Here is a 17,669-nt window from a genome sequence, read left to right on the forward strand (position 1 = left end):
TCTCTGGATCCCTACACTGAAGGAGGAAATGAATGGGTACTGTGATTTTGCCACATTAAAAAAATAATAATCATATATTACTTCAGTAAACTTAAATTGCTATGACTTGCCCCTCTGTAAAAAGTAATCATGTTACATTACAGTTCTACTTCATACATGATTTGAAATTTAACACAGTTCATTTTAGACTTTCACACAAAATAATATCTAGAAAAAAATACATAGAAAACCTTATATCACATTATGGCCAATGGAATGTTTCTCTTCCTCCTTAAGACATCACGAAATATGACATTAATTTGTTGTAATATTTAGCATATTTGTATTCAGTATTCAGATATTTGATACCAGCTACTTACTACAGGAGTTATTTGATATTTTTAAATTTTTTTTTCAGTTTTCTTTTTTGCAACTTCTTTGTTTGTACAGAATTACATGTTATGTGGGGAAGCAAAGATAAAATGGGCCCTGCCTTCAAAACTACAATCCAAAGATAATATTCTAACAGTTAATGCAGCCTTTATGTATTATTTTTATAATAAACATCTATTCCAAAATACAATATTAATATTTATTGTAGGATATACGTTCTACAACTTTATGGCCAATAATGAAAACTGAATATTTCAGACGATACAGGAAAGTGACTCTAAATTGATACTTGCAGCTTTTTTACTAGTACCCACATCACACTTTATAGTAAAACCAATATAAAGTGGCCAATACATTTTATTAACTTAAAACAAAAATACTCATCTAGATCATTACTGTTTTTGTATAAACTTCCATAATTATAAGAATTCATCACTTCATCCCTCTTTTTTAGGTAAGTGAATTGCAAGCAATTCAAGACACTGGTTTGAAGCAAATATTGGATGTAGATTCTAGGAAAGAAAGCATGTTTTAAAATTGATCAGCAATCAGTAAAATACATCTCTGATCATTGCTATTTATACAAAGCCTTATAAGTTATTGGGGGCTTTAGATTGGACATTTAAATGACCTACCAAAAATATTAACATAATCAAACCTAAATTATTTTCCTTCTACATACATGTTTTATTATTTTTTTTTTTCATTTTAAATCTTTTTGTCACTGCTTGAATGGCAACTTATTTACCACATGTAATTTCTATTTTTCAAGTCTGGGTGTTGAATTGTTAAATATTTCTTAAAGTTTGATTCTAACACAACAAGGAAAAAGAAACAAGTCTAAAATATACCTTTCCTTGGTGAACACACAATGAAATATGTAAATGATGTATTATAGAACTGTACACTTGAGACCTATATCATTTTATTAATGTCACACAATAAATATTATTAAAAAGGAAATAGCATGATAAATAGAAATGAAAAAATAAAATACTAGAAATAGATCCCAATTACAGTTATCACACTGGAAGAAGCTTACAAGTTAAAAGACAGAGATTGTTAGATTAAATTTTAGAAATGTAATTTTGCTCCATGTTGTTTGTAAGAGAAACGTGGAATGTACAAGCATACATACAGATAAAAATAATGGATTGGAAAACCCAAATGTCCATCAGTTGATGTATAGGTAAACGTTATATGGTAGATCCATATATAGAATGTTATTCAGCCATGAGAAGGAATGAAGTACTGACTCACGCTATAACCCAGATGAACCTTGAAAACATTATGCTAAGTGAAAGACGCCAGATACAAAATGCCATATATTATACGATTCCATTTATATGAAATGGTCAGAACAAGAAAATTCATAGAGACAGGAAATAGATTTGCCAGGTGCTAGGGAAGAGGAAATGCACAATGACAGCTAATGGGTAGTGTTTCTTTGGGGATAGATGAAAATGTTCTGGAAATAGATAGTGGTGATGGTTGTACATCATGAAAATAATATTAATCACTTAACTATGCACTTTAAAAGGGTGGATTTTATGGTATGTGATATATCTCAGTAAAAATATGTAAAGTAAAATTATATATTATATATAATATAAAATTATATATATATAATATAAAATTACATATAGAGAGATAGAGAGATCCTTTCTTCTCTCATCCACCAGGAAGAACAAAGTATTAACTTCCAACTGTAACTCAGGTATCTTGAATCCCCCTGAAATTTTATGGGTACTTGTCTGCACTTATGGGGGAAGGCAATACTTCTAATTTTCATCAGATTATTAAAGTCAATGACACCTGAAGCAAATGACTTCTACTATAAGATAACCCAAGATTATCATGAAAACTATGATTATTGCAGTGGAAAATAAATACGAATGGTCAAAAAAAAACAGAATTGGGTCTATTTTCAGAGGAATAATCAATTGCTAACTTGTGTAATAAATGTCCCCAGTCTCTTTCTGGGTTGTATAAATTCTGTTGATCAACCTCGGAGTATCTTCTATTCTGCCCCCTTAACACTCTCTTAACCAATGCCTCTAATTTTGCGTGCGTGTGTGGAGAGGGGAATCAAGGTGAAGGCAGATCTCTGATGTGCATAACTTTATCACTCCCAAGAAGTCGCCGTACATTTTCTGCTGTAGCGCAGTTTTCATGTGCCGACCAGTAGATTCATGCTTGAGTTGATTCAGCCAGACTGCTTGAGACATGGCGTGCAGTGTCCCCTGTAGATGATTACGCCACATTCAGAATGACAGCGGTCTAAGCCTCACAGCAGTAAATGCTTCTTGAGATACATTCAATTGCTATTTCACTGAGTTTAGCCTGAGGTATGGAGAAAAGTTGCTGATGCTTTCAAACATGTTTAAACATTTTAATGTTGTCTTGGCATGTCAGTCTGAACTACAGCCCTCGTAGGTATAATGAAGTAAAATCCTGTAATTACAGGATCAGACTTTCCAGAACTTCTTAATTGAATGTGTATATATCTCCAAAAAATGTCCCTTTGAAGAGTTGGGCTTCCAGTAATATTTGTCAGTTTCTTTCCCATGATTGGGTGGCATCAGAGAGGTAGAGTATGTTGTTTTCGATCTCAGGCTATTGGTTGAAGCAGTTTATTTATTGCAGATAATGTAATACATCCATGATCATTAGCTCAATGATCGATTACTATATCAATGAACTCTCCGCACACACAGACAAACAAACACAAACAAACAAACAAATATAGCCTGGAGGCTTCAAAGAACAAAGTTATTACTTCTTACATTTCTGCGGATTGGCTGCTCAGTTTTTCTGCTACTTCTGCCTGGCTCCCTAGCGTGGCTGTATTCTCCTGGCGTTGGCTGGGGGTAGGCTCTGCTGGGACAGCTGAGTCTCCCTCTCAAATAGTGTTTTATCTTAAAAGAGGCTAGATCATGGTATCTCTCAGGATGGCGATCACAGGATTCCCAGGGCAAAAGCAGAAGCTGCTAGGCTTCTTGAGAGCTAGTCTGGAAATAGCACAGTATTAGTTTTGCTACGTTGTAGTTGTCAAAGCTAGCCCAGCTCTAAGGCATGCAGGAATGGAATGTACATCTTGACAATAGGAACAGTGATGTCACATTGCAAAGGGGCGTGTGTAAGTTTGGAGGAATCTCTGACCTTATATTGCATTTTAAACCAAGCATGTACATATATCATGAAATCTGCATAGACCTTTGTTGAATGACTTTTTTTTGTTTCATTATTTTTGATGTATGAGGGATGCATGGCATTTCAGGTATTTGTCTTGCTTTTTGTTGTTGCTCTTTCATTTTCAGCCTCTTAGATTACTTTATTGCGAATTTTTGGCATATTATTAAAATGGAGCTCCTTCTTGTATTGTGGCCCATGCAGGCAAAGCAAGATAGCAAGCTGGAAAGTTTCTTTTTCTTTCAAGTGAAAATGATTGTGAGGTTGATATATTTAGGTTATAAAGATAACTTCAAATAATAGAGCATTTACCCTTTAGTTTTTTTGTGTGTTTTTTTTAAGATTTTTTAAATGGGGACGGGGAACAGGACTTTATTGGGGAACAGAGTGTACTTCCAGGACTTTTTTTTTTTTTCCAAGTCAAGTTGTTGTCCTTTCAATCTTAGTTGTGGAGGGCACAGCTCAGCTCCAGGTCCAGTTGCCATTGCTAGTTGCAGGGGGCGCAGCCCACCATCACTTGCAGGAGTCGAGGAATCCAACTGGCAACCTTGTGATTGAGAGACCACTGGCCCATGTGGGAATCGAACTGGCAGCCTTTGGACTTAGGAGCATAGAGCTCTAACTGCCTGAGCCACTGGGCCAGCCCCTTGCCCTTTAGTTTTGAGCAACCTTAATGACACATACTAAATGAACCTTCTTTAGCTTAATAATGTTAACACATTTTTTGCGGGAAACGAGTAAACTCGTCATATCGCTTTTTATACCAAAGCACGGGAGACGAGAATAACACATATTTTGCACCTCTTTTTAAACTAAAACACTGAAAGTTTCATAGAAAAATATCACCTAGATCGAAAGATATGAATATTTTATGGAAAGTCTAATTTTGGCGAGAAAATGTCAAAAAAGCCCCGCATTATGACGCGATTTGGCGGGAAAATGCCCGCTTACAAATTAAGTATCAACAGATACCTGACATAGAGTAACCAGGATATGGTGACCAGTATACCAGTATTTTCCTGAGTAGATGGTAGTTCTGCTATGTTGCAGATTCTAGCAGCTTAAATCCATTAGTACTACTGGAAAATTTACTCAAGATACAAGCCCTTTTGATTGATGATTGGTATTAATTACACAGTAAGTTATCTGAAACCCTTGGGGCCAGATACATCTCAAAATTCAGAACCTTTCATATTTTAGAAAAGGCATAATCATGCATGTTTCATATATTATTTCTTAAAATCTGCAAGAGTCTGATATAGTACCGTTAATGAGACATAGTATTTCCACAGTAAAACATAAATATTGACACTATGTGAGCTAAATAAAGATGAAAAATAGCCTTGTATTGAAGCCAAACTTGTTGTAAAAAGTTGGGAAAAAAATAACTATTAGTTTTCCAAGATTTTTTTGATTATTGAATTACGAATAAGGGATTGTGTACCTAAAGCAGCTAATATTTACTGAGGGTGTTGTGTGTTCCAAGAATTATTACAAGTACTTTACCTAGGTTAACACATGTAAACCTTACAATAATCCTAAAAAGTTAATTCAATCTATGCCCATTATACAGATGAGGAAATTGAAATAAATTAGACAACTTGTTTACAATTATACACTTACTAAGTGACAACGGTTAGGATATGAATCCGGAACCTATTTCCTTAAGCACCATCCATTTCACTCATAGATCATTGCAGACAGAAAAAACAACAACAACAACAACAAACTCTACCTCCTTAAATCTGTGCAGGGGCTATGACCTACTGTTTACTGAACATGAATACTACACTAGAAACCACACTATGGGCTTTATATACATTAACCCTTTTATCCCCCAAGAAATCGGGGAGTAGGCATTATTATCACACTTATGAGGATCTGGAGGCTCAGAGAAATTATATTCAAAGTCACACAGCTGATAATTATGTGCCTGGAATCACACTCAACGTTAGGACTCCAGATTTCCTGTTCTTTTGATGAATTTACTGCCCTTTGAGGGAAGGTCTAGATGAAACTGAAGTAAGGGGTTGGGTGGATAGGCGATCCTTATATCTCTTCTAATTTGATTGGATCATGTGATTGTATGATAAATTAGAACACTATGTAGAAATCTTGACCCTCTTGGAGCCCTGAGTGACACGTAACTGTAAATTTCCCCTTCTTTTGAAAAATATTCAGATATTTAGAGGATTAGAAACTGTTTGTCTGAGTCAGGGATTTCCACCTCCTCCATGAAATGTTAAGTGCTTGTCTTTCTCGTCGTTCCAAATTCTCCGAACCGGCAAAAGGCAATAATCTTGAGGTTATTTATATAAAAGAGCCAAGTACAACTTGGTGTGTAACTTTTTAATCTTGTCCTCTCACACCTAAGCTTTATTGGCTAAAATAATAATTTTTCAATTAAAAAGTTTTGGCTAATCAACATTAGTTTCTTCTCGGTTCTGTTATTTAAGTTAAAACAAGGTCATTTTTTGACAGCTCTTTTAAAATAAAGCATTCCATTTAATCATTTGAGTAAAGAAGATATTTTCCTTTGGACTAAAGCAAGTAAAGGGAATATTAAAATATTTGTTGGAAACCCATTGCCAATTATCTTTTTATATATCCTTTTGTAAAACTTTTTCATATTCCACCAAACTTCACCAGAATTTAGGGGTAACTCTGGAAAAAGAAGCCTTCGTATAACAGGAAGTCAGGAAATATAAACAGAAAAATACATATTTTTTTAAAAGGTGCCTGTATGTGTAGTTTTCTGCCTCAAAGAAGAGAATATAACAATTTTTCATTTGCAGAATTTTGTCAAATAATGTTAAAAATGTGCTGGTGCTTGATTTTAAAGAACAGATCGTAGGAATCATGTGAATATCTGGGATGTCTATACATTAAGTAACAACCCATTTATCTCACATGGTCAGGGAATTAAGTCATTTACTTATTAGACAAATAAGCAAATGGTGCATATAGCATTAAGTATCTGAGCTTTTACAAAAGGAGAGAAAAACTAATTGGGAGTATTTTAAAACTAAATGCAACATTTTCATGCCTTCTCTTAGGAAATACAAATAACCTTGTATCTTCAGCTGTAAGCCAAGGACCTGGAGTAGGGTGGGTGTCCAGGATTCGGGCAGAATGCAAACTCTGCGTATGAAAATCTTCACTGATGCAGAGCTGTCTTAAAGAGTCTTAGCAATTACAGCAACCTTTTATAATAAGGATGCCTCTAATGGTTTCTGAATTGTGTAGGACAGCTTCTGGAAGCATTAAATGCCTCTATAAATCTGAGCTTTCCTTGTTATTCTAATGATTCTACGATGGTTTGTCTGTCTGTCATTCTTGATGAAGTCATGGTAACACCATCTTTCCCCTACCCACTCATCTAACCTGCATTTTTAAAAAAATGTATTTTGCAATTATCATTGACATACAATATTATATTAGTTTCAGGTAGAGAAAACAACGTAGTGATTAGACATCTGTATACCTCACAAAGTGATCACCCCAGTAAGTATAGTACCCATCTGACCCTACATAGTGATTAAAATATTATTGACTACTCCCTATGCTGTACTTTGTATCCTGTGACTATGGTTTTTTTCAATTATAGTTTGCATTTAATATTATTTTATATTAGCTTCAGGTGTATAGTGTACTGATTAGACATTTACATAATTTATGAAGTGATCTCCCCAATAAGTCCAGCACCCACCTGATAATATACATAGTTTTTACAATATTATTGACTATATTCTTTATGTTGTACTTTACATCCCTGTGACTATTTTTATGTTTAAAATTAGTTTCAGGTGTAGAAAACAATGCAATAATTATACATTTCACCCCTCACAAAGTTACCCTACAATTTTAAAAACCAAATACCCTTCTTTTTAGAGAAAGAACTCAACTTCTTATATTAGTTATAATCTCCTTTACTTTATGTATAGTTTTAGGGAGGATGTGCCATTTTTTTTTCCATGAAGTGGTACAATTTTTTACTTTCTGGCATCTATTTCCTGTGCTGCTCAGATATATATTTTTTTCCTCTCTCTCTTTCTTTGGAGACTGTAGCTTTTTATTATGGTTATTGGTAGCAATATTGTAATTGATCTCTAAATAATTCAGCTGTTATAAATTAAGAAGGAGCAGTGTGGTGTAATGGGACACACTAAAGCAAAAGTCAAAATGCTTGTTCTTTGGCCTCAGCTCACACATAAGCTGCATCCCTCCCTGCTTCAACCCTCGCCTTTTGGTTGTGGTGTGTCATGTGGGGCGGCCTGCGGGGTCTCCGCTTCTGCCCCCTAAATAAGAACACAGGATATAGTGAGGCCAAAAAGGAACACCCACGGAGCCATAGATAGGGGAGTCATACCACTATAGTCTCACTGGAGGCTGGATTCACACGACGTGCGACCTGCTGTCCGCTTTTCTGCCAACCGACCGACTCTCTGACTTCCCGCAACTCTCCTAGACTCCCCAACGTAGCTGCGGCAGTTGTATTAATGGCTCAATGGCTCAATGGTTACAGCTGACTGCCATCTACTACCTGAGCCAGCACCCCTCCACGTGAGGCCGAGAGCCTAGAAACTGCTCTCTGGGGCTCTGTCCCCGCAGGTGATAAGAGAAAGGGATGATATGTGGGAAAGTACTTTATATGTAATAAGTTCTAAAATTGTTTGCTATTATGATGGCTTAAAACTGTACTTTCAAGAGGGAAATTAACTTTATATCTAAGAAAGGACTTTAACTCTCCAAAATGATGTGATGATTCTAGTTAATAGCATAACTCAGTGAAAATGAAAAACTCTGTAAATAATGCTAAAGCAGTAACAGGACTGTGGGGACAAAGCCAGGAGTGCAGTTTCCAGGCTCTCGCCCTCACGTGGAAAGGTGCTGGCTCAGGTAGTAAATGGCCATCAACTGTGATTGGATGGCCATCAGCTGTGGCTAGTTGGCCATCAGCTGTAACCAGTGAGCCATTGGCCACTAATATAACTGTCGTGGCTATACTAGCAGCAAATGGGGGCTAGCAAGAAGACGGTGGCTGAGCTAGCAGGCAGCGGAGTGTGAATTGCAGATTGCAGAGAAGTGGATTGCAGCTAGCAAGTGAGATTGTTTGGCAGAGGGAAGTGGATGGCGGGTTGAGGACAGTGTGGCTCCTGCCTCTTATGTCTCCATCCCAACCGCCAGTGAGACTATAGTGATATGACTCCCCTAGTTGTGGCTCCGTGGGTGTTCCTTTTTGGCCTCACCATATCCTGCGTTCTTATGTGGGGAGCGGGAGCAGAGACCCCGCAGGACGCCCCGCAGGACAAGGACCTAATGGGTACCATTTTTACTCCTGGTCTTCTCAAGGATTGATACGATTGACTCGGGCTGTGGTTGACTCTAAGAAACTGACTTTGTTGTGGCAAATGTTGATAGAGAATACCATTATATTCCATTGTATTTTTTTAATTGATTTACTCCATATCAACTAGCAAGAGTAGTCATTAACTGTTTTCCATTTTAACTCTGATCAAAATTAAAGGGAATATTAGTAAACTAAAGTATGAAACAATGTTCTCAGATGTTGAAAACACATCCTACTGTGAAAGACTGAAAGACTAAGAAGGATTACTAGTGGTGGAAGGTCTGCCTCTATAATCCCACAAAAAATAAGACGTTTTATGAGTACATCTTTTATGAAAGGAAGAAGTATATTTGGTGATTCTCTAAGAACTTATATAACTTTTATGTTTTTGAAGATTTATACTATATATTTGCCTAATTAAAATAAGAAAATATAGAAACATAGAAAAATAGTATTCCACTCAGGCCTTCCCTTAATAAATTCCATCATAATACAAATTGCATTTGTTAATCATTGGTGTTTCTTTTGAGGATTCATTTGAGTCATCAAGATTAGAAGTTTTGATTGCTCATGATGAATCTCTTATAGCCTTTCTTGATTATTTTCTAAATTTGATGACAAACACTGCAACATGTCCCAGCCAATTAGGCTTATCAGCTTCCACTGTGGTCCCCAATCAAGTGTTTGACTTTGGAAATGACAGGAGATCCTTTTTAAAAGCCATGCTTCTTGGATAGAGATGTGGCAGCCCACACATGGGGCTGATGGCAGAGATGACAAACTACCTCGCATTAAAAGCAATACGAGAAATCAATTTTAGCAGGAAGTAACCAAAACTATAAAGTTTATTCTGAGGGAAGGAATTGAAGGGTTTCTCACATCTAGTTGACTGGAAATTGAGTCAACCTAAATTAATGCAATTTCTTATGAGCTACAGGGAGTTCAGGTTCACAAGTTAAAGCACAGGTAAGAAGAGTTATTAGAGTACTAATGTAGCCCTCTGAGCTGTCTCTAAATGTATCTCGAACAAACGGAAAACAAAATGCTGCAAATTTCAAACTAAAACGTAAATTAATCTCTGAAAGGTGTGTAAATCATTGCTTAAGTAAACTGATAATTGTGCGAGGCTTAAGTAAACTTAGAGAGATGGAGTACATTCTGGGTCATTTCTGCAGGGGTGACAACCACACTCATAGAGATGTTTCCTATTTCAGTAGCTAAATTCCTGATTATTGTCTTGTGTCCTTGCTAAGCACTATCAGAAAAGAAAAAGAGAAGTTTCAACTTGTTAAAGCAATGAAGGGGAAAAAAAAGGAATCTTTAGAGTGAAAAATAGATCTGATCTTAAACTTTGGGTTTTTATAAGGCTTTTTTGTTTGTTAGTTTTGTTTTGTTTTCCCCCTGTTCAAAGCATTTAGGTCAACTTGAAATAAACAAAGTAACCCAAGATGTGATATTCCCAAAGGACTCACAGTTTGCTCATTTAAACTAACTATATTACACAAGCCATTCATAAAATTTGTCAATAGTGTGATTTTTTTTAAAAAAAATGCATCTAAAATATGTGCTTGAGAGACACAGGGAATTTGGCATGAAAAACTAAAGAGGAAACTGCTTTTTCTTTTGACAATAAAATTAATAAGATCTGCCCACTTAGAAATCAAATAGCAGCATGTGCAACTACATTTTTGCCTTTGGGAGAGAAAAAAGTAATTCTAGATTTTCTTTGAAGCGTGCTGGCATTTCCTTGTTGAACTCTCAGCACACAATACAAAAATCTCAGGCCACAGTGGTTCAAAAATCAATGGGCTGACAAATGTCAATATTTCAGTTATCTATCACTGAATGAAAAAATGACATGCAACATTGGACTGCTTTATTTAGGAGATTTGCCAGAGTAAAAGTCCTAAAAACCCTATACGAATGAATGACAAAATAGGAATACAATGTTAAACTACAGGGCATGGCATGTGGAGACAAAAGCAGAGCATATAAATATGTTGGGAATAAGTTATACAACTCCCTCTTCTGTTTTAAACCAAAGCTACCCAGGATTATGTGCATGTAAATCTCAGTAATTCCATTTGTTGTGGATATATTTACAGAGGTCGAAAACTGTCAGTCTTTTAAATCCCAAACCTTGTAATAAAATGATACCATATGATATAAATTGGAGCACAGTCATATTATGTTCTTTTGTTTGGCAATAAAATAAGCTATAAAATATATTAAATAAAACGCTAGAGGTTATTCTGTTAGAACCTGTTGAGGTGGAGAAGGATTTTGTCTCTCTCACTCTCTCTTTCTCAAATAAAAACAAAGTCTGTTAAAAAATAAATATTTGTAATAGTAATAAAATATATAACTATTATCCAAAGAAGATAGACACACGTAAGGATTTTAATCACACATATAGGTAATTCTTAACTGCCATCTTTAATCTTGATTCCTAAGAATTCTCTAGATACAGCATATTTTCCATTACACTAGTCAATACCATTAATTAGGAGTACATGCTAGTTCATCAAAACTTTAAGAGCCTTACTATGTTTACTCAATACATTGCATTCCACACAGTTTCATTCAGCAAACATCTTTGCAAATGTATTTCTATGTGAATACTCAGTGGATTATCCTACAGCACATATATAGGTCACCTGACATGGTGGGGGGATGGGGGTTGGGGTGGGGGAGGTGGTGATATTGCCAGTATGCTCTCACTCATAACCTACTTGTACTTTGCTTTTTTATTTTTTACCACATAATGTACTGTCAATTTAGGTTCTACTTCTGAGTCACCCTGATGTCTTAGAATGTATTTTGAATATAAGGTTTTGCATATTTGCATTCTATGAATAATGTATAAGCAGGAAAGAATCCAATTGGCAAAAGTACGTGATTTCTGGGATAATTTATAAATACAGAAAATTATGTATTTGCATTTAATAACTTTTCTTATGCATATGGAAAAATTTACACTGATACAACTATATGTATGAACTGTATTTCTACTTGAGAATATACACAGGTCCCTGTCCTGTAACAAATGCCAAAATCCCTATCGCTTCTACACACTTAAATTTATCAGTTTATTCCTTCCTCTCTTTCTATAATTATCTGAAGTTTTTGCAAAACCTTATCTTTAATGGACAGGAAATGAAAACTTTTCTATGGGATGATGAGCTGTAGGGCTGTTGAAAAAAGGAAATTAACATGGTAAAGAATATCTATCTATCTATATATTTATATCTAGATATATCACACACAAACACACACACACACACACACACACACACACACAGATTTTCTCCCTCCAATTTCATACAGATCAGGAAAGCCTGTTGAGGAATGTCCAACTCTAATGGCTCCCTCCTTGTGACTTTCAGATTCAAGACCTCTTCCAGATGTAGCCCTGACTGGGAAGTGCACCCGTGAGTGTGATGAATATGGCCACTCAGACTCCTGCTGGATGCCGGTCCGCACTTCTCCAGAGAGGAAGAAGAGCCAGCCCAAACTCTCCACTTTCATGCCTGTTGATGAACGAGGAAGCCAGGAAAAGCTGGCCAATGGCGAGGCTGCCATTATGGGTGACCGCAACAGAAACCTCCTGAACAAAAAGTTGACCTCATCCTATGAGACCTTCAGTGCAGCTAGTTTCAGCAAAAATGAGGAAGCCAACCCAGAGGATATTCCCCTTACAAAAACAGGGGAATACAAGCCATCTCCTGTCAATACTCTCACTAGAAGAGAAGTTTACCTGTAGGCTATACAGAATCAACAGCAAAGTTCTTTTCGTGTATGAGAAGGAGAATAAGGGGCGAAAAACCTTACAAAGCAAAACCGTTTAATCAAAAAGAGGGGGCTACCAAAGAGACAAAGCTTTGCCTGCCACTTACGCCTCCAGATCAGGCCTTTAACGATACCGTTAGCCTGATTGTAATGTACAATGTAGAAACCATCCTTGTTACTTGCATGTCCAACTCCCTCACTGATTACCAACACCCGCTCTCCCTGTCCCGCTCTCCCTCCCCCCAAACAAAAAGGTGGTTGCAAGTTTCTTTCATGGTAATAAGCCTGATTAGCAGAACACAACACATTCTCATTATCCCTAAGCTGAAGCATGATTTTAGTCACTTTGATTTAGTTCGAATGTCATCCGGCTGATCCAAAAAAAAAAGTATATCAGGTTAAATATATTTCAGACATACCATCAGAATATGATTAATTACCGTGAAAGGCAATCCCTCAAAATGATGAAGTCCCTCTAATGAAACAGTCTTATAAAGGGGGGTTCTCTAAGAAGCATTTTGGGAAGATTACAGCTTTAATATTCTATCAAAGACTGAGAGCTAAACAATACCCAATTGGAGATTGCAGTCCCAAAACTAGCATCTGTTGTTCTTTTCAAGTTAAGAGCACCAACTTCAATGCCATATCTTCATTGAATATTCTTATTATTCACACAATCTTGACCACGTGTATCAATTACACAAATTATAATTTGTAAAAATGATATTTTTTTTTCAGAAAAGCATCACTATTATAAACTAACTGGATCAGTTAATTGTGTCATTAAAAGGCCAAAGATCATACGGCAGATCAGGGAAATCATGAAGTAGATTTGGTCTTGGCATGGAAATCCATTAAGCAACAGAAGCAACTGAACCTGTTCACACACAGAAACACTCAAACACTAGCTTATTTTACATAGTTTCTATACCCAGAACACGTGTTTTCTTTTAAAATGGGTTTTTTTTGAAAGGTCAGAAAATGAAAAACTAATGAGATGAATTTTTGGTATTCTATTACACAATTAGTTGAGGTTCAAGTTTAATTTCAAAATAATGTTATCAGGGAAGATTCCACTTTCTAAAATCATATTTGTGGGTAAGGAAGGAAAGACAGATACATTGGCACGCAGTCTTATAAATGAAGTTCACTATTACCATTTTTAGAATCCAGATATGCTTGCTGGTGTTACTATCCACATTTCAAATTAGCAATTGCATATTTTATGTGTTCACTGCACACTTCCATATAATACGAGTGCATTAATTTTAAAACCCGTGCAATATACACTATTTTGAGACTCACAACATTAAAACAAGGTGACACTCTAATTGACTTTGTCACTAATGCGATTTGAACATTTTTTAATATATGTCTTAAAACAAATCCAGACTGCACATGAAAGAAATGAGTTCTGGGCAGTGGCATGTCTCATAGTATGTACATCTCAAAGTTGGAAAATAAGCAGTTTTCTCAGTGTAATGAAAAGAAACGGTATGCAGATTTTGAGTCACTTGCTCTATAGAGGGTGATTTAATGCAATTGGAAATTGAGCTGGGACATTCAAACAAAAAGTGACAATCCAGGGACAAAATAGGGGATAATAACAGGGGAAGAGAGCCCGCGTTCCCATACGGAATGTTTGTAACCTGGTTAAGGCATAGCCTTGATTGCTCTCTGCTACTGTAGAAACAACGTAGCTTTGGGTAGTTTCATGCTTTGCAGAATTTCTTAGACTATAAAGTGAAGCAGCCTGGAATATAGGTTGTCAATTCACTATAGGCCATCAAAATGCTTATCTTTGAAAAACACTTATCTGTTTGGTGGGGTTCTCTTTTGGGGTCATTTCCTTATGATCCTTCTTAAGAAGAGTTTTCATTTTGATGTTAGTTTATGTATAATAGTTAGGATGAAAGAAAATATGTAGTTGAAACAAAAACATTGGACTAAAATATCAATAATTGAACATGTTTGTGTTTAATTATTATTTACGTTATGGAAAGATGCAATTCTAGTACTTTGTTAGGAAACTGCATTAAAGCAGTTCTGCCTTGTATAATCTGTAAGTACCTATTAAGACAAAATACTTCTAAAGATACTTATGAAATGTAAACATATTTTTTCTTGCACGTTACAAAAGAAATAATTGCATAACACAGGTGTTCAACCCGCATTTTTTTAAAGCATTTTTTTTTTCTTTCAGAGACACTTGAAACCTTTAGATAGCTCATTTCACTCTATCATAAAACCCTTCTATGGTCTATACAGCTAATACAGGTCACCTGGACCTTCAGATTAATTGGATTCACATTCCCCAATGATGTTTGCACCACATTCAAGACAGCCATATCATTGTCATTTAACTTGTGAGCCTCTCTTTAAAACTAAAATGGGTGTGAAAGAATAAAATTCAGTGTACTGTAAGTATTCACAGTAATTCTAGTAGAATTAGCTATCATAACATGTTTATTATATAATGAGCTGGCATGACACAGAAATATATTTTGTGTTTGTATGACTTTTATTTTGAATAGGCTAAATATGGTGCCACTCCATATATAGAGTGCTTTTGAAAAAAATCAATAAAAAGAAACAAAAAAAATAAATGAGTGAATGCAAAATAAGCAACTGTGCCTTTTATACCTGTTGTTATGGTAAAAAAAAAACGGTTGTTGGGTTTGGACAATGAGGGGAAATGGGCTATTCCCGACTTTTTTGATCTTGTATATTTATCCATGTTTATTTTCTGAAAATAATAAATGATTTATTAAAAATTTGCCTTCTGACAAACTCAGATAATGGACCAGTCTTAAATATCATTCATTCATATAACAGAATTAAGGTGTTAATATAGGCTGCTTAATTCTGATTAGAAGGCTAAAGCATTTATTGTTAATAGTAACACAGGAAGATATTATCAGGGGTAAAATCAATCCATCTTGCAAGATAAAAATATTGATTTAGAATTTTTATTCTTTATTTTATTTCCTTTTTGTTATTTTTACTGTAGCTGCTGTTTCATTTTGGTTGTACAGTATATAAACCATACTTCATTTCTGTACACAAGAATCTCAAGTGAATTTGCATGCATTATACATTAGGACACATTTATAAATTAATGAGTAACTATATAAATTATGTGTTTTAAAACGTCTGTAGCTTCAGTCTAAAATCTAAAGCTCATTCTGAACCTCCAGATATCATTTCTGTATGGTTTGTGACTGGCCTGCTGCCTGAGTTTCAGAAAACAAGGGAGGCATTATTTTTATGGGGAGAGGACTTAAGATGTTATTGAAGATGTCTGGCTGAAAGGCTACCCTAGGAAGCTGTTTCATAAGAAAGTAAAATAAAACACACAGACCAGAAGAAACTGCTGAGCATCAAACAACCATCCCAAAACAGTCCTGAGATATCTAAGAATACAGTGTCAGTGATAAATATACATCTGTCCTTAAGGAAAAAAAAGAGTGAATATGATCATGAATATTGTAAAGCTTCTGAGTTTTGACCCAGGCAGAGGTATATGTAACATCTGGAGGAAGGCGTCATTTTCTCAGCTACCTAGGGTTTACTTTCAAACGGCTTTTCCTACATTTTAAAGCACTTGCATTCCGTGTGGTACGATCTGTTTGTAATGTTAATCATTGACTATTGTTCTGCTACTTGGATGTTGATAGTGAAGCAGAGAACAATTTATCATCGTTTATTATGAGTCACTATGCACGCAACTATGCTAAACATGGCGAAATGTATTAAACACTCGTCCAACTATTTATGAAATACTTTACATAATTTAATTTGATTTTGTACAGTTTTATGTAAATAAATTGCTTGTCATTTTTGTCTCTGCAAATTAAAATATAACATGGTCAAATGGTTTCACACTTGTAAGTGTGCTTCTCTGTTGACAGGTAATTCCATTTTGATTGGACGAGAAGTGAATGGATGCATGTACCACTTTGATTTAAAACGGTTTGATTTCTGCTAAATCAAGATATAGTAAGGAAAATAATGCTGCAGCAGTTGTTGATTTGTGGGGTACTGTGTATAACTGTCATAATTCTTTGCCTTATAATGGAATGGAATTTAAATTCATCACTTTCATCAAAATAATTTCTGAGACAGTTACCTAGCTGGCTTTTAAGTATTAAAAGAACTTCTCGTCATTAATGTAGAGATTGATTTTTTTTTTCAGGTGTTACATAGAGAATGTTCACATTTAAGACTAAATTTTTAGTCAAATTGTATCTCTGTAAAGGCACCTCTGCTTGTTTTTAACCTAAAGCAATGATAAATACAAAAAGTTAGAAACAAACAAAACCTATAATGTGATATGATAGCAAATAATAGAATCTCTACCTTATTCATTTATCCTGTAGTTGACCTTCCTCTACTTGTTTTATATTTTTTCAGTCATTTGGTATCTTTCTTTTTTAATTACTCCGTTTCCTCTTTGTTATCCAATTATTCATCTAACTATAATGGTTATATTCTTCATTTATTAAATTGATATCTGTTTAAACAAGCAATTTTTATTCTCCAAACCAACTCAGACTTAAAAGGGATAGGAAATATTTTCTGTATATACTAATAGATTACATGGAATTTTTTCTCACCTCACAACAGTACTGCTAAAATCTACCTACGTGGAAAAATAGACATTCTGAAGAAACTTGCCTTTCTCTACCATTTTTTCTCTCTCTTGGATAAAATTTCAAAAATACTTTATATAGAATGACATATTCTTTTTTAAATCAAAGATGTCCTTGTAAATTGATTTTGGCTGGCAGCCTTCCTTCTCTAAAGAAGGATTTCAGAGTAGATATGGTGAGAAAGTCTGCTTCAAGTTGTAATGAGGTGAAGAAATAACATGTGCTTTCATTCGGCTACTTCTTTTCTACTGATGAGAATCACGCATCAGCACACAAAACAACGAAACAGTACATAAAATGAAATCAGTATGTCT

General features: G+C 35.2%; 1 protein-coding gene across 12 annotated transcripts in view; it reads left to right on the forward strand.

The window, feature by feature from the left end:
- Positions 1-16,582, forward strand: part of PCDH7 (protocadherin 7) — a 402,683-nt gene extending 386,101 nt beyond the window's left edge. For 8 of the 12 annotated variants that reach the window (XM_074322169.1, XM_019733855.2, XM_019733856.2 and 5 more), the window contains one exon: positions 12,301-16,582. In XM_074322169.1, the coding sequence (XP_074178270.1) occupies positions 12,301-12,677 (377 nt within the window). In that variant the 3' untranslated portion in view covers positions 12,678-16,582. The remainder of the gene's footprint in view (positions 1-12,300) is intronic. The other 4 variants (XM_019733859.2, XM_019733860.2, XM_074322191.1 and 1 more) reach the window with 3 other exon arrangements.
- The last annotated feature ends 1,087 nt before the right edge of the window (positions 16,583-17,669 follow it).

Source organism: Rhinolophus sinicus, linkage group LG02 (genome assembly GCF_036562045.2).
Source record: "Rhinolophus sinicus isolate RSC01 linkage group LG02, ASM3656204v1, whole genome shotgun sequence".
NCBI lineage: Eukaryota > Metazoa > Chordata > Mammalia > Chiroptera > Rhinolophidae > Rhinolophus > Rhinolophus sinicus.